Source organism: Pituophis catenifer, unplaced genomic scaffold (assembly GCF_029215685.1).
Source record: "Pituophis catenifer annectens isolate HBS135680 unplaced genomic scaffold, rPitCat1.0.hap2 SCAF_6, whole genome shotgun sequence".
NCBI lineage: Eukaryota > Metazoa > Chordata > Lepidosauria > Squamata > Colubridae > Pituophis > Pituophis catenifer.
Window position 1 is genome coordinate 78,178,536 of NW_027256886.1, and position 18,673 is coordinate 78,197,208.

Genomic DNA, 18,673 nt, shown 5'->3' on the forward strand with positions numbered 1-18,673 from the left:
AAAAAAAGAAAAAATAAATATATTTTGATTTTTATTAAAGCATATGTTTTTTATGAGGGGTACTCAGCGTTACGAAAATTATAGAAGGGGTACACATATGTCAAAAGTTTGGGAAACACTGGACTAGACTAACCTCTACCACCTATTTATACCTTCCAGTATTATGGTGTATTTGTACCTCTCTTTTCTGTTCAGCTAGATTAATATTGCATAATCATACTCATTCAACGTATTGCATAGTTAACACACAACCCCTTTTACCACAGGCTGGTATACTCACAGGCTGATTCAGATGTGTGTGTGGCATAGACTTTACTACAATCTGCCTGAGGGTGAGTAGAGACAAGGAGGAAAAAGAAATTACATATTTGTATGCGTCAGAAATTCATGAGGAAAGGCCTACTGAAGTATTTGCTGGCCTACAAAATGTTTCACGGACAACAGACTTACTTTGTTTCTAAGAGATCATGGGATCCCACAGGCACATCTGGAGCCTGAACCGACGAATAAAGGAATAATGTGCTATTTATGTGTACCTCACTTGACCTTGTTTGGGTTACATTCCGGCTCCTGCGCTCTGATATACAGTATAGGGCAGTGACGGCAAACCTTTTCGGCACCGAGTGCCCAAACTGGAGCGCGCTTACATGCACATGCGCGTGCCAGCCAGCTGGTCTTCTGGTTTCCGGCCCACACATGCGCACCGCCCAGCTGGTCTTTGCATGCACCAGAGCACTGGAAACCTGAAGACCAGCTGGCTGGCACACGCATGCCTGTTTTTTGGTTGGTTTTGGCCGTTTTTCCGGCAGTTTCAGGCTGTTTTTCGGGCCGTTTTCTGGCGCTCCTGCGCCCATGAAGACCATGTGTGCCGGAAACCAGGAGAGCAGCTGGTGATGATCCGTGTGCCGACAGAGAGGGCTGTGCGTGCCACCTCTGGCACGCGTGCCATAGGTTCGCCATCACGGGTATAGGATCAGCCATTGGCCCAAATTTATCTTGAGGATAATGGCATTTGCATCATTCCTCTACCTTAAATTTCTTCCATTTGAAATGAGCAGGGAGAAGATTTTATTTTTTTAAAAAAAAATCTTCCCAAGTTCAAATACCTTTGCACTGATTCAATTATGGCATTTGAATAAAAGAGAATATTCCAGAATATTTTTATGTTGTATAATCATGTGAGATGTACATATCCAATTCCTTTATATAGATAAAATTCTATGAAAATAATATTTTCCAATTATGCAAAAGAATGTAATCTAATCTCTAAAATGTTTTTTTTTTTTTTTGAAAGTTAATGTTGTGGGCAACCATATTTCCTAGAGCAACTTAATTGCTTGGATTCTACTTACTTGAAATATTTCTCTTAGATTGGTGAAGCAACTGTCTCAACCCTTGGCAGGATCTCTGGAATAAGGAACAAGTTCTCTGTGAATAAAGATTACTTGAGGTAGATTGTCCCTTCAAAATTAACCAAACTAACTAGTATGCATGTTTTTGGATTAATATACTTAAAAATGCAGAAATGACCTCACACACTATAGTAGTAATTACGCTCAGGAATTAAATGAAAAATGAATTTCTCTTTAAATTTGTTTAAATTAGAGCAAAACAGCAGAATGGAGACTTTAGATGACCACAATTGTCAGCCCAGATACAAGGCCAACTTGAGTTAATATTGCAGAAATTTACAACACAATGCAATGTGGAAGGAACCAGAAATTAAACCGGTAAAGAAAGCCTGCTCTGCAAAGCATCAAAAATAAATAAATGATGCAAATCAAACACCATATGCTATAAACTTGTTCCAACTGAAGTATATAATTGGAGTGATATATTTAGATGCTGAAATGCTGCTGGAAATTACAACTAACCTGCTTTTTTTTTTTTTTCAATTAACAAAAGAAAAATACAATAACAAATATAATTTTACTCTATTTCTGGATCAGCCACCACTGCACTCAACACCAGATGCTGATACAAATAATGTGAAGAGAATTCTTGTCTGCATTGTGCAAATCTGTATTGTTCTGTGCGTAGGTATCAAGGCCTATCCCCGTGATGGCAAACCTATGGCACGGGGAGCCATATTGGTGGGCACACAAATGTTGCCCTAGCTCAGCTCCAGCGCGCATGCACGCACCAGCCAATTGATTTTCAGGTCTTCCAGTCCCACTGGAAGGCGGGAAACTGACTGTTTCTGGCCTCCAGAAGGCCTCCGGGGGGGGGGGGGGGAAGGCTGTTTTTGCCCTCCCCAGGCACCTAGAAAGCCTCTGGAGCCTGGGGAGGGGAAAAAAACGGGCCTACCGGGCCATTGTGTGCCAAAAGCAGGGAGAAGTATGGAGGGGTCACGTGCACATGCGTGGGAGGGTGGGGCGCATTGAATTATGTATGTGGGCATACACACACATGACCTCCCCGCGACCCCCGCTTTTGGCACACAACGGCAAAAAGGTTAGCCATCACTGGCCTATCCTAACCTTCCCTCCAGTAAACAATAGTAAACACTCTCTGGATTATCCCATTCAATTCAAATGACCAGTAATTGATAGAATATTTGTAGCTCAGGGTTGAAATTTAGGGGGTCCTTGAGACTGGTGGTCTGAGCTTGGTCGTTTTCTTGCCAACCTTTCATTATCATACTACGTAATAACATCAGCTCAGATGATAATCAGAAATTTATTTATTTATTTTATTAGATTTTTATACCGTCCTTCTCCTACTGGACAGAAATTGCCAAGCAATAAGTCTTAAATATGTAAGATCCTTTCTTTTTCTCATTCCTTTTGCTTGTTATATTGAAATGTGTATGAATGTAGAGGTGCCTCCTGGTGGTCACTGTAACTCAAAGCACCACAGAGGATATATGCACTGTGTAAAAATAAATCCCCCCTCTTTTAAGAAGAGATCATGTCAATCCCCAAACATGAGAGCATGGCACAATCTAAATCTGTACTGTGATCTCCCTGTGCTCTGGGAGCTTAAAAGAGGGTCTGCTGTTCTGCCAATCCTTTCTGATTGTTCTTTTAGAAGTGCACCCGAAAACCCATGATTTTCCCTTGTGAATGCACTTAATCATAAGGCTGAAAGATATTAAGGTATTTGCAGAGAAGTCAAGTAGTGGTTAGCATCATCCAGTTCAAGTCTTACAGTCAGACATTGAAGGACACAACTCTGATAGGATACGCTTATTCTAGAAAACCTCCTGATAATGAAGAATCCAGCTGTGATAAACTCAAAACAGTTTCTAAACACTTTATACCAGGGGTCAACAACCTTTCGGACCTGAGGGACCACTAATTTTAAATCCCGCGGACCACTAATATGATCTGCCTAATGACCAGCTGGGTGTGCGTGGCTAGGTGGTCATGTGGCTAGGTGGGTGTGGCCAACTTGATGTCACTCACATCGAGGGGCGCCTCGACGGCCTCTACTTGCCCCTCCCCTCCCAGCCACTCCTCGCCTGCCCACCCAGGCTACTTAGGGCCCCAACAGGAAGCAGTTGTTGGAGCTAAGCAACCACTGTTGGCAAAACAGCTGGCTCAGTTCAAATTGGATCTGACCGAGAAGGAGGCTCAGCAGAAGCACCTCACTGAGGACTATGAGCATAGGCTTTCCAAGCAGAGGGAAGACCTGCGGGAATGCAAGGCCAGGTACTGGTGCTTGGAGGCTCAGTGGACTGAAATGGTCAGCCAGTTCCAGGCCATGATGCAGTCCCACTGGAATGAGGCCCTCTGGCTCTTCGCCACCAGTGGCGCTTCCCTCCAGCCTTCCCGAAAGCCCCACACCAGGAGGCTGAAGCAGACCCTAAGTCGGAATTTCTGGCCCCCTCCAACCCACACACAAAGACCCCGAAGGGGGAGACTCTCTGCAGCAACACAAACGTTCACTGCATGTATCCGGCCCAGAGGCTGAAGTTTGAGGATCCCTGATTTAGTGCAATATAAAAAATGCAAATAATTTTTCTGTGGACCACCAACATTTTTTCGCGGGCCACCAGTTGGTGACCGCTGCTTTGTACAGCAATACCAATATCCAAATTCTATCACTTTTCCTTCAGCCCTTATATTATCACAGACTGAAAAGCACTTGTGACTTCCTTGCTCTACAAGCTAAAACATATGTCTGGCCTCCGGCTAGTTTCCTGGGGATCTCAAATATCTACCTTTTGGAGGAATAATCTGGTATCTATAATAATTCCTAATATACTAAGCCTCATCCTTCAATTTCAGATGAAGGTTTTTTGGAATGATGCCTTTCCCCCCTGCAGGTTTCAAATGAATCATATAATCCAAATGAAGCAGCTCTAAATAATGCCCCTCAGTAGATTTAAGAATTGCAGCTTTGTCATTGCTCAGTGATCCTCTGATTTCAACACCTAGCTCTTTATTTCCAATCCCACGAACACATACATAGAGGACATCCTTGTCTTGAAATCCCCAAAACGTAGAACTCTCAATTTTCTATGCTAAATTTTCAAGGAATTGCTGGCTGGGGAATTCTGAACTGAAATCTTAAATTTGGCAAGATTAAGAAAAGCTGCCTTAACTGTATCTTGTAGCAATTCAGCGCATTTTAATTCTTACAACCGAATACCTCTTTAAGGTCAGCTCTAGACTGCAGAAAGGAAAACATTTAACAAGGTTGGAATTACATAAGCAACATACCCTTGCATTTTAAAAAGTTTATTAAATAAAGGTAAAGGTTCCCCTTGCATATATGTGCTAGTCGTTCCTGACTCTAGGGGTTGGTGCTCATCTCCGTTTCAAAGCTGAAGAGCCAGCGCTCTCCTTAAGACGTCTCTATGGTCATGTGGCTGACACGACTAAATGCCAAAGGTACACGGAACGCGGTTACCTTCCCACCAAAGGTGGTCCCTATTTTTCTACTTGCATTTTCTAAGTGCTTTCGAACTGCAAGGTTGGCAGAAGCTGGGACAAGTAACAGGAGCTCACCCTGTTACGTGGCACTAGGGATTTGAACCGCTGAACTGCCAACATTTCAATCGACAAACTCAGCGTCTTAGCCACTGAGTCACTGCGTCCCGGTGTATATGTAACCGTGTCCCAGTGTGTATGTAAAAAAATTAACCTTTTTAAAAGGTTAATAAATTATATTAAATTATACTATGCAGGGGTGAAATGCTCCCGGTTCGGACCGGCTCGGGCGAGTAGGTAGCGATGGAGACGGGCAGTTCGGAGAATCGGTAGCAAAAATCCCTGCCCCCGCCCCCCATGCCCAGCTGAGCCGCGTGATCATCAGAGCTTTTTTTTTCTTTTAAATGGCTCTGACGATCCCAGCTCTGACGATCCCAGCTGAGTTGCCTGCGGATCAGGTAACTCAGCTGGGATCGTCAGAGCCTTTTGAAAGCATTTTTACATGGTTTTACATGTAAAAAATGGTTTTAAAAGTAAAAAAAAAAAAGGCCATGCCCACCCAGTCACATTACACCCCCCCACACCAAGCCACACCCACAGAACCGGTAGTAACAAATTTTATATTTCACCCCTGATACTATGTAACTCTACTGTGATACATAAAAGTGTTGCATGTTATATTTCACGTTCATTTTCACAAGACAAAGAAAATGGGATTTTACAATGTCAAATACAGAATTCTGCAGTTTAACTTTCTGCTTTACCAGACAGCTGCTAGTTTCCGATGCAATAAGCTTTGCATAATATCTTTATTTTCAGAGTAACAACGTAACTACTGACATCCCAAGTATCTACTTTCCACCAATCTTGTTCCAGATTCCCCAACACAAACTATATGTTACAAATTACTCATCGCCATTTATTCTTGGAATTATCTCTTGGGCCCTGTTTTAACAGGGTTCCTCAGGATTTAGTATTTTCTCCACTACTCATGTAACATCTACATGAAGCTGCCAATGAGATAATCCATTGCAAGGGTGGGGTATTAGCAGTCTTCCGATGATACCTAGCTTTCCATCTAGTGAACTAAGCAATGCTGTCAATATCCTGTCTCAGTCTGGAGACTGTGGGGCTTTGAAGGGGGAATCATAGACTTCGGCTCAACCCTGGCAAGACTGAATGGCTTCTTGGCATCTGATTCCACGGATTTACCATTGTTCTGGACGGGGTGGCATCAAATGGACTCTGCACACAGGGGTCTTCCTGGACTCACAACTCCTGCTCAAAGGACATCTGCTGGTTGTGGGCAGGGAGGCCTTTGCACAGCTTCTTCTTGTGCATCAATTGCACCCTTTCCTGGATTGGGACACTATGTTCTCAATTACTCATGCCCAGGTTAACAGTTGAACGGATTACTGTTAATAAGCTCTACACAGGGCTGCCCTTGAAGAGCATCCAGAAGCCGCAGCTGATGCAAAAGATAATGGTATAACATGTAGTATGATTCCAACGCGGTATTGCAGGCTAACTCTGTCCACAACCAAGAGCTCGATCCTGACTTGCTCAAGGTTGACTCAGCCTTCCATCTTTCCGAGGTCGGTAAAATGAGGACCCAGATTGTTGGGGGCAAATATGATGACTCTGTAAACTGCTCTGAGTGTGCTGCAAAACGTTATAGAGTGGTATATAAGTCTACGTGTTATTGCTATATAGTGGGAGTGCAGTGTAGTTATTTGCACTCCTTGAATAGCACACATTACACCTCTACTCTTTGAGCTGTATTGGCTTCCAGGTGCAATTCAAGGTGGTGATAATAACCTATAAAGTACTGAGATGTGACTGGGGTATTGAAGGAACATTTTCTCCAAGGTTATTCTACCCATCGTATCAGATATGGCAATACAGGCATGCTAACGGTCCCATCTACTAAGGAATGTCATCTTGACAGGACCTAGAAAGACTGACTTTTCTGCTGTGGCACCTGCCATTGGGAATGTTAGTACACCACCCCCAAAACTCAGACTGGCCCCTAATTTTTTGGCCTTTAGGAAGTGCCTGAAGATATGGTTGTGCCACTATGATTTGGAGGGGCGGGGGGTGGGGGGTGGGGGAGTCCAGTGGTGGTGGAGAGCTTTTTCAGTGGTTATACTGATTAGGATGTATGGTTGCTGCTCAAGTTGTGTTTTGTATTTTAATAGTGGTTTTAATACCACTAAGAGCCTTGGTGGCACAGCAGACTAAAGTGCTGTTAAGTAGCACCAGCTGCCTGCAATTACTGCAAGTTCAAATCTCACCAGGCTCAAGATTGATTCAACCTTCCATCCTTTCGAGGTAGGTAAAATGAGGACCCGGACTGTGGGGGCAATAAGCTGACTTTGTATAAAAAAGAAACACCGCTTGGAGGGGCCGAAAGCCTTACTAAGCAGTATATACAAAAGTATAAAGGCTATTGCTTAACGGATTGTAAGATGCCCTGAGTCTCCGGAGAAAGAGCAGCATATAAATTGAACCAATAAATACAGTTGTATATTTATTGATTTTATTCATATTTTTATTGTTTTATTGCTATTGTTTTTAATTAATTAAAATTGTTTGTGAGGTGCTCAGAGTCACAAATGCAAGTTGGACCACTATACAATGAATGAATGAATGAATGAATGAATGAATGAATGAATGAATGAATGAATGAATGAATGAATGAATGAATGAGTGAGTGAGTGAGTGAGTGAGTGAACGAACAAACAAACAAACAAACAAACAAACAATCACTCTTGGGCATAAAAGTCATAGCCAAGCTCATACAGGAAACTCAGGATGACTTAACATCTCCTCCTTCATTTCCTTAATAGCTGTACTAAGCAGAATTTCTCCATCAACCATTATCCCAGCCTGGGATAGAAACCAATGTTGTATAAAATTCCCCATACATGTTAATGAACTTATTGGGAACACTAAACAGAATGAAGTTTCCCAGAGTATGTTCTGTTGCACAAACACACATAATAAAATCCTTATGCTACTCTATCACAGATGATTATGATTTCAGAAGCAATGAAACCACATGTTGGTATTCGTTCAAGACTAACCATGGCGCTCTGAGTCTGAGAGATGAGGAGGAAGAGTACCTGAAGGGCCAACCTCTCAATATAGTAAAAACTGGCTGCCTTCCTGTCTGAGGATGAAGTTCTTTCCTACCACATCTCTGTTTCGTTCAAGATTCTGTTGGATAAGGGCTAAAGCTAAGTCCAATGATCCCAAACCCAACCAAGAAAAGTCTCTACGTATCTGTGGCAGACCTCTTAATTTAAGAATAAACAGTTCTACGCTGGCACAGCAAGCACCAGTTATCTAGGCAAACCCAATGGAAACTGTACAACTCATGGAACAAGCCAACATTAACACACACTAAATCACACTCTGCAGAGCTGGCAATAAGAAACTCATAGGTAACTCTAAAAACAACACAAAAGCTGTGCCTGTTTTATTGAATATATTTAAAAACAAGTCAAATGTATTTAAAACTAAACTTTTCTTGAAGAATTGCCTTACACTTTTACTGAGAACAATGAGCATTGTTTATTTCAAGGACAAATAGGGCACCGCTACTTTTTCCAGTATTAAATTACATTTCCAGCACAATGACAGGATTCCATCCTTTTGCTCCAGCTTTGCTTCGCTAGATGCCAGTCTGCCATGAACTATGGGGGAAGGGAGCTGGGGTAAAGCAAAATTAAGCACTATGCCATCCCAAGGCATCGGCTCACCACTCCCAAGACCACAGGTTGGGAAATGGAAAGTAACAGCTCACGATCCAGCCCATCTTTGCAGAGATAGTTACCAACACTTTCTTCAAATGTAACTGAACAATTAGGAGATAATAAGGGGGGAGGAATGAAAAGGGAAAAGTTAACTGGAAGATTTTCACATGCAAAACCTCAATTCTGGCTTTGCTTTACTGTAACCACTTGGCTTTTTAGTAAAATAATTCTTTTTGCTACACATGGAGTCGAGAGTATTTCTTTCCTACAAGACCAAACTGGAACAGGCCTGACACACAATTTTGAATTCCGGCATAAATCAGGAAACTGTAACCTTGGCATGAACTGCAGGAAATATTTCCTAAGAAATGAAACAGTATTGAGAATCCACCAGCCTATAGATATTGAGTTCTAATCCATCATTTTGCTGTCCTATTATAATCCTCCCCAAAAGAGGGAACAGCTAGCAAGAGATTGTTACTTTTATTACTAGTCCCCAGACAGTTTATAACAACATGAGTTACAATCAGCTGATCAATATATTTATGAAACAAGCTTAATTGCATCATAATCTTCCTTTCCAAAAAAAGAAACAGGAAAGGAACAACTAAGAAATTTATGAATATTTAGTGTTACCCAATTTGGTATTCATCTATAATCAATTAAATACAGATAGTCCTTATTTAGCAAGTGTCTTATACAGTGACCATTCGCAGTTACAACAGTGGAAAAAAAGTAACTTTGTGCCCTTCACAGTTCTGTGGAGCAAAGGAAAGAGTGCAGTACACTCTGAAGTAAGAGTATAAGCAGAGCATGGTTTCAGTTAGTGATCACTTCATTTAATGGCCAAGTTGCCAGTCCCAACTTGGTTGTTAAATGAGGACTAACTATATATGAATAAAATAAATATTCTACTGTACTCAATAGCCAGTTAAATGCTTTTAAAGGTCAAAAAGAAAAGCATGAAAACCACAACGTAATAGCTGACTCATATACATGTGTTTGCCATCATTGCCCAATTACATTATTGTTAAAAATAAACTGTCTGAACCAGATTTTAAAGTACATACAAAGTGTATTTTGCAGGTACAGCATTGTCAAGATTTGAAGATACAATCTACAAGTCAAGCAGGTCAGTTCCAAAATATTTCAAAAATAATTGTATTCTAAGACTTATCATACCATCCAAAGTACTTTTAATTTGTCAGGGTTCATTTCACCAAAATCCTTTGTGTAGATGTTTAGAGGGGAGAATAAGCAGTTGCCATGGAAATTAAGAAATGTGGTTTACTACCAAAATTCAACCACAATCTGCACCAATATTTTGGGATCAATAATATGGGCGGTTCCAGTATAGGTAATTGGGTTATAACAAAAATTGGGACTGGAAATGACTATTGCCAAGGGGCTATGTAGCTTCATGACAGCAGTTCTGGCAGTCTTGGTTGCCACTGTTAAGTGAAGCTCATGTGGGTCATTAAACGAAGACCTCACCTGACCTGACTTCCTGCCAGTTTCTGCAATGACTTTGTTTGTGGGGATGCTGCGTTGCCTGAAACTCCAAAGACCCCTTGTAAGTCCCCTTCATACATCACCATTACAAGTTGGAATTATTACTGAATGAGTGATTGTAACGTAAGCAGTGGTGGGCTGCTGCCGGTTTGGGCGAACCAGTAGTTCCGACCAGTGGTTGGACCCGCCCACCCCGCCTGGTGCTATCACGTCCTATATAATCGCCGGTTTTTCGATGTTATGAGCATGCGCGGAAAGCACGCACTCACATTTTCAGTTCCGAGCAAACTGGTTGTTACAATATGTGACACCCACCTCTGAACGTAAGGACTAGTTGCATCAAACCCACAGAAAGAGCTTCATGTGGCCTGCACCCACTTCTTTCTCTAGGAGTATCTCTATTTCAAACAGCCTCCTCGGAGTCCATGCTGTTAAGCCCCCTTGATATAGGAGGGCCCTCCTTTGGCAGGGAGGTTTTCAAAATAATGTGCCAGATTCCTTGCAGTCTAGACTGGAAATTGTTAAAGATTTATGCAACTGCCTAGATCAATGGCATTGATTAGAAAGAAAGTTAAGGTTACAATCAGGAATTCGAGCGATAGCTTCTTTCAAATGAGATCCCCATGTAGCCAATTTAGAACAGCAAAAGCCGTGCCCACTTCCTTGCACTTTTTCATCCGGGGCTGGAAGCAAGCAGTCCTCATCTGTTTCCTGCTCTGATTATTGACAGCCTTCCTAATGGTTTGACAAATAACTCTTGCTCACTGAGAGAAAGGTTGCGGAGTTCATTCTGATCCCTCTCCTGATACTGATGCCATTGTTGTTCTCTTTCTGAGAACTTTTCGGGTTTTGTTAGGTTGTAATGGATTTCTGTCTCTTGGTGTTCCATCAACACACTCTTGAATTCTCTTCCTGGTTTTCATTTTGTTGCCTATTCAATACTATGTATGTTAGTCCTCATTTAGCAATCACAAGTGGAACTGGCAATTCCATCACTATAAACGAAGGGATCACAAAGTGGAAAATCATGTGATCCAGGCTATGCTTTCTAGTTCAAAATTGACAAAACTAATCAGTTTCATACCTTCAGCTTTTGTGGCCTCCTAACTATTCCCCCACCCTTTGGAATGCTCACTTGGGACAATTAAGAAAAAAAGTTTGTATTTACATTTGTTGGAGAGGAAGGGATTACAAGAAAGTAAGTAGGAACACAGTGAGGAATACACATCAAAATAATGTAGTGGCATTGGCGGCCACGAATGTGCTATGCAAAGCCCCGTTGTGTGCCTGCTTACTCTTTTATTATCCCTTCATCTCCAAACTCTCCAGTCTCAAAAGTGTGGGGGGGAGGAGTAAAAAATAAGCAATTTCTATGGCAATCTCTTCTGTGCTTAACTTGTTCTCCCTCTCTCACAGAGTAAGATTGGAGAGAAAGGGATTAAAAGAAAGTAAGAAGTCACACAATGGGGAATACACTGGGCTGTGTGCATAGTGCGCTTGCAGCTGTTGGCACATTGCTTTCAATGTACAGTATATTCCCCATTGTATGTCTGCTTACTCTCTTGTAATCCTTCCTTTAATCTCTCTCGTCTGCAAGGGGGGAAACAAAGACAAAGAGCAGGTTAACACATACTGACAGTATGGTAATCACAAGGCTGAAAGACACTGCTAAGGTCATAAATGCAGGTATTGCTTACAAAATTATTTTTTCAGCACTGTTATAAGCTTGAACAGTCACTGAATGATGCCGTTGGTAAGTGAGGACTATCTGGACAGTAATTGTATTAATTTTAATACATATTGATCTTCCTGTTCATATACAACAGTGTTTTTTAGTTTAGCGTGGGATACATTAGTAAGATAAATGTCTTTGAGCAACATGGAAAAATATTTTTATGAACATGAAGCGTCATCAATATTATAGGAAAATACAGTAGAAGTAAACACAAATGTGTCTTACATTACTAAAAAATAAAAACTCACCCACTTGGCAATTGGACACCCTTGGGAACTTTTTCCTTCTCTGCCTGTATACACCACTACCTCTATTCTTACAGCACTTCCTTTTGCTCCATACCTGCACAAAGGGAAACAGAAAAATAATTGATTAACAGATGATCAAAGGACAGCAACAGTTACTGTGAGATCCATTCTGAATTTCTGAAGGCAATACTCAATACTCATCTAATCCCTACCAAAAGAGCATAACATAACAGATAGATTAGATTTTTTTAAACAACAAAGCATTAAACTTGAGGCATCACGTTACCACAAAGAGAAAGGCCTGACGTTGCTTCTAAAAATGAGATTCTCTGTTTCTGAAGATCCTCAAAAACCTTAAGATTTAAGGGCAGTCACCAACATGTCTTCCAGGAGTGGCATTCACTTCCTTTCTCTACCGGTTCGCAAATGTGAGCACGCGCACACACACGCTTCGCTCGTTCACACGCACCCAGTCCACGCATGCGCCCGGCCTTCCATGCATGTGCTTTGCTGGCGTGTGCACTTTCTGCGCAGGCGCCCGGCCTCAAAAATTCGGCTAAATAGAATGGCAAAGAGCCGGGGTGGGTGGGCAGGTCCACCCGTGATTTCCGCTACCGGTTCGGGCAAAGTGGTCCGAACCAGCTAAATACCACCTTTGATGTCTTCCCAGGGATACACAGTGCTCTAAGACAGCATGCTAGTGCACTTACAAACAGAAGGCTAAAATGAAAGGATAGAAATTTCAAGGAATTAAATTTCATCTATACATTTGAAGAAATTTCTTCAACCTCTTACCTTATCAGCTCCACTAGGTGAACTGTCGATCAGGAAAGCAACTCCACAGGAAATATTTTATAGAGATTGGCTAGATTAACAAAATCTTGCAAGTCTGATTATTCTTTCCCCCTTTTTATACTGCAATGAAATAGGGAGGCGTCTGCCTGAGCCACTTCCAAATTCTATCTCACTGTGACTTAGTAAAGCTTCAACCCCTTTTTCCTAGGCAACAGATCGTGCATATCACCTTAATTACTCCTTAGGTGTAGCTCTTCAGCCTTGAAAATACTACCCGAGAGGCTGTAATTACTTTTTTTAATAGTATGAACAGGGTTATGGAACAGCTTTCCCCAAATTGGCTGGAAAATTATGATGAAGTCCACGCCATCTGGAAGGATGCCTAAATTGGACTAGGCCAAACTAGAGGATTTTCAAGATCCATTCCAACATATAGAAATGTCCTATGTTTTCCCTGTCTTGTTAGAAATCTTTCTTTTACTGCAAGTAAGAGACAGTTTTGTCTACTGGTTAAGGCACCAGGCTAGAAAGCAGGAGACCCAGAGTTCAAGTTCCATTGCCTAGAGCAGGGGTATCAAACTGGATTTCTTCAAGGGAAGGATCAGCATTGTACTTCTCCACGAGTCCTGGGCGGGGGAGGGGGGGCAAGACGGGACGGACACCTCCTGCAGCACCGTCAGTCAAAATGGGATGTGGGGGCTTGAAGCGGCCCCTCTGTGCCCCGTTTTGGCCATCCAGGCCAAAATTGGCGTGCGGGGGGCCAGGCACCCTGCACTCCATTTTGGCTGCTAGAGGCAGCATGGGCCAGTCCTTTGCTATTTTCTGGCCAGCCCTGCAGGCCAGATTTAAGCACCCCATGGGCCGGATCTGGCCTCCGGGCCTAGAGTTATTTGTAAAGAATAATAAGAGTGGGATACATATAAATCAAATACCATATTTTTCGGAGTATAAGACGCACCTTTTTCCCCCAAAAAAGAGAATGAAAATCTGGGTATGTCTTATACACCGAATGTAGTCCCGCCCACCCACTGGCCCCCACCCTTTGGCCTCTGCCTCCCAGCAATTTACCTCCTTGCAGCAAGAAGAAACAGCCCATTTCAGCTTCAGCACAGCCTAATTAGCACAAGTTGATTGTCCCTTGGATTGGCCTCCCGACTCTCAGCTGTTTCAGGCTGCAGGGATTTGCCATTGCTTATTGCTGTGCGGGCCTCTGCTGTTTGCTGCAAGAAGGTAAATTGCTGGGAGCAGATTTTTTTCTTTTCTTGTGCTAATCAAGCTATGCTGAAAACGAAAATGAAAGTAAAGCTGGGAGGCAGAGGCAGATTTCTTTTCCTTGTTTTCCTCACCAAAAAAGGTAGGAGTGTCTTATACTCCGAAAAATATGGTAATTAAGTATCCTGCAGTACTCAGATTGCTACTGTGGCATCTGAGGTTTGCAACAATACTCAAGAGGGTTTTTTGTTGTTGGTTTAAGAGGTGGGGGGAGAACTAAACCCTTTCCACCCTGGACATCACTCTCTTTCACCCTTAAGAAGCGGACAATGGCAAACCATTTCTGCAATCTTGACAAGAAAGCTGCAGGGACTTCTCTAGACAGATACCAGGAGTCAGCACTGACTCAAAAGCGCTTCGCTCTCAAAAGTACACTGTGCCATGCAAATGCAATAATTTTCAAGTAAAAGTTGTCACCAAAGGTGTTGGTTACCACCTTTAAAGCGCTCTATGGCTTAGGACCTGGGTATGTACGAGATCACCTTCTGCCTCCCACCGGCCAATACACTCCCACAGAGAGGGACTCCTCAGGGTGCCGTTGGCCAAACAATGCCGACTGGCGACACCCAGGGGGAGAGCCTTCTCTGTGGGGGCACCTGCCCTCTGGAATGACCTGCCCCTGGAGGTTCGTATGATCCCCGACCTTCGCACCTTTCGCCGTGCCCTTAAGAGCCTGTTGTTCCAACAGGCCGGGCTGGCTTAGAATATGAATTTTAAATGAATTTTAATTAGGGTTGTTTGTTAATTTTTAACTTTGTGGGCCAAATTTAATATAGTCGTTTTAAATTGTTTTTAAATTTTGTGAGTTTATGTGTGTTTTAACATGGCTGTACACCGCCCTGAGTCCTTCGGGAGAAGAGCAGTATAGAAATTTAATAAACTAACTAATTAACTAACTAACCATGAGGAGGCATTCCTGCTTTAAGAAAAGGACAGGACAACTTTTTTTAAGAGTTTGCCATTTACAATTCGTGCAAATACCTGTAACAATGTGTGTAAGAACTGCTGTCCAACTAACAATGTCCACTTTTAAGTCAATTAATAAAACTAACTGGTTAAAGCAATTAATTTATCAAAACAGTAGAATTCCAATCAAAATGTTTCACGGACCCAGGCAATCTTCAGTTTTCAGATTTATTCTCTGTAATTAGGACTACAAGCACAGTCCTAATGGAGGGACATGGAGGGAACCAGACTTTAGCTGAAAATTAAGAGAAACTGCCTTCCTTTAATCACCTCCTTTAAATATATATATATACAATATCTATCCTACTCAACTCTCTAATGGGCAGTATAGATAGATAGATAGATTTTATTAATTCAGATTCTTAATTAATTTATAGGGGACTGACATTAAAAAGAAATGGGAAATGGGAAAACAAAGAAAAATACAAAACACAAAGAAATCACAAGCAGACCCAAAGATAAACCCAAAAACAAACCAGAAAAAGTGTCACAGAGCAAAGAAGATAGACAAGATTACATCCAGGAACATTTTAAGTCTTTGATTATAACCAATTTAGTAAAGAGAAAACTTCTTAACTGAATGATTCCAGCAGGGTGGATTTGATTTAAATCAAGTTGATTTAAATCACAATTTAAATCATGATTTAAATCACTAGTAAAAAGGCTTGATTTAAATCATCTCGATTTAAATCATAATTTTTAAAGAGTAACTGTCATCTCTGCTACTCCTTTGACCCACTGTTGACTCACCGATAGTCCTAATGTTGCAGAATATACAGCCTCATGCTACATAACTAAGCTCCATTTCATGCTGAATAAACGAAATTATTTATGTATCTTAAATAGAAAATTATCTTACGATAGATTTTTACCCCAAAAGTTTTTTATTAAAATAAATTCGATAAAAATCAAAAAAATCTGATTTAAATCAAAAAAATCCGATTTAAATCAAAAAAATCTGATCTTTTTGATTTTTTTAAAAAAATCATTGATTTTTATCCACTCTGGATTCCAGAAGCAGGCTTGGTGTTAGTTACTGCTATTTGATAATCTTGTCCATAAATAAATGCTTAAGAGTTAGGACTTGTGGGATACCCCTGATCCCAATTTCAAATATAGGTAGACCTCAACTTTCAACCATTCGTTTAGCAAGCATTCAAAGTTACGATGGCACTGGGAAAAGTGACTTGTGAGCAGTCCTCACACTTACAACCATTGTAACATTCCTGGAGTCATCTGATCATCACTTGTGACCTTCTGAGCTGACTTCCAATAAGCAACAGGGAAAGCTGGGTCCAATAGCCACCATGTGAGTCACTTAATGATGGGGTGATTTACCAAACAACCATGGCAAAAAATAATAATAATAATGGTAAAATCAGACATGACTTGCTTAACAATGGAAGTTCTGGTTCCAGTTGTGGTCTAGAGCTAACCACAGTGTTTGTAATTACTTACGTTCTATGGCTTCTTTACACATTCATTCCTCATGCCATAAATCAGTGTTTCTCAACCTTGGAAGCTTGAAGATGGGTGGACTTCAACTCCCAGAATCCCCCAGCCAGCACTGCTGGCTGGGGGATTCTGGGAGTTGAAGTCCACCCATCTTCAAGCTTCCAAGGTTGAGAAACACTGCCATAAATTATGCTGAATCCTCTTTCTTCTTTCTCTGTATATTTAGTTTGATGCTACTATCAGAATTCCTGATGGTACTACTTGAAAATATGGGCAGCTGCTTTCAAACTAGGCTTCTGACTTAATGTTGCTGTTAGACCAGGGGTATCAAACTCACGTCATCACGGCGGCATCACATGACGTACTGGAACTTTTTGCCCTTTCGCTAAACCAGGCGTGGCCAGCGATTTATTTATTTATATTATTATTATTATTATTATTATTATTATTATTATTATTATTATTATTATTATTATATTTAATTCAATTTGTATGGCGTCCCTCTCCGAAGACTCAGGGCGGCTCACAATGCATTTAAAATCATTATAAAAAACATTTAAAAATTAAAAATATTAAAAACATTAAAACTCATTCACACCATTCATGGCCGGATCTCGCAAGCGAGATCAATAGCTCCAGGCCTGCCGGAAAAGCCAGGTCCTCACCGCTTTTTGGAAGGCCAATAGGGTGGGGATAGTCCAGACCTCAGGAGGTAACTGGTTCCAGAGAGCTGGGGCAGCCACAGAGAAGGCCCTCCCCCGCGGGCCCGCCAGCCGGCATTGTTTAGCTGACGGGACCCGGAGGAGACCAACTCTGTGGGATCTTCGGCCTGCATTCAGCCTGCAGGCCGGGAGTTTGATAGCCCCGTCTTAGACAAATCTTTTTTACAAAAAACAATCCAAAGAATTGCATAACTTTCTCCATTTTAACCTTGGAACCCAAAGAAAAAGGACTCTACCATCTTTGCAAGTAGTTACTAAAGCTGAAGAAATGAGAAAAAACAGTAAAAATCCTGCTAAATAGGAACAGGGCAATGCCAAGTAAGAGGAAATATGCAATATGGATTTGAAAATGCAGGCATATATTTGCAAGGGTTGCAATTCTTTTTTCTTTTCAAGTTCACACAGGATTATCATCTACTCCAGGGACGGTTAATCTTTTTGGTGTTGAGTTCCCAAAGTGCACACGTGCGTGCACGAACCCCCAAAATACAATCTGAGTGCCTCCATGCATGTGCCCTGCACCCCCCCGTGCATGCGCCCCGCCCCCTGATGCCCCATTTTGGCTTCTAGGTTGGTGCGGGCGACAGAAATGGAGTAGAAAGGTAGAGTGCGCTGGGGGAACCTGTGGAGATCGGGGAAGGCCTCGCCCCCCCGCATATGCGTGGCAGAAACCCAAAGACCAGCTGGCCGGTGGGAGGCGCTCGCGCATGCATTATGGAGCTGGGCTGGGGCAACGGCTGGCATGCCCGCAGAGAGGGCTCTGCGTGCCACCTGTGACATGCGTGCTATAGGTTTGCCATCACGGATCTAGTCACTTGCTGCACTTAAATGTCCTGCTTCCCTTTTTCTTGCTCTCCTTTTGCACCCTTCTGTGTCCAATTTCTCCACCATTTCCCAGCTCCAGGTAAGCAACATGGTACTAAAGCAATCCTAAATGATGAGGAACATGCCATAACAGCTGTGCTGGACCCAGGCAAGGTGGCAGAAAGGAAGGGCATTGGTTCTACTATGCTGAAATAAATAAACACTGGAATCTTTTAACACAAGTTGCAAAGAAGCAAACAGAAGTTTTTTTGCGAGTAAAGTTTCATCACAGTCAAACTCCCCAAAATTACAGACGCTAAGCAATTGGAGGGAAGAAAAACAAATTGCAGGAAAAACATATCAGCAAGAAAATGAATGGGAAAATTGCAATGCAAATTGCCTTATGTGAAACAGATCTTTATGCAAGTCAAATGTATCTGATGTTAAGTATTGCTAAATATAGTTCATGATGTTGACAGCTTAAGTTACAGTTTTCATATCACTTGCTCTGTTCATATTAAGTGTATTA

At 41.8% G+C, this 18,673-nt stretch overlaps 1 protein-coding gene across 1 annotated transcript in view; it reads right to left on the bottom strand.

Moving 5' to 3' along the window:
- The window catches only part of TET1 (tet methylcytosine dioxygenase 1), an 88,663-nt gene that overhangs the window by 20,553 nt on the left and 49,437 nt on the right, over positions 1-18,673 (bottom strand). The window contains exon 5 of the mRNA XM_070945801.1: positions 12,131-12,224. Within this exon, the coding sequence (XP_070801902.1) occupies positions 12,131-12,224 (94 nt within the window). The remainder of the gene's footprint in view (positions 1-12,130; positions 12,225-18,673) is intronic.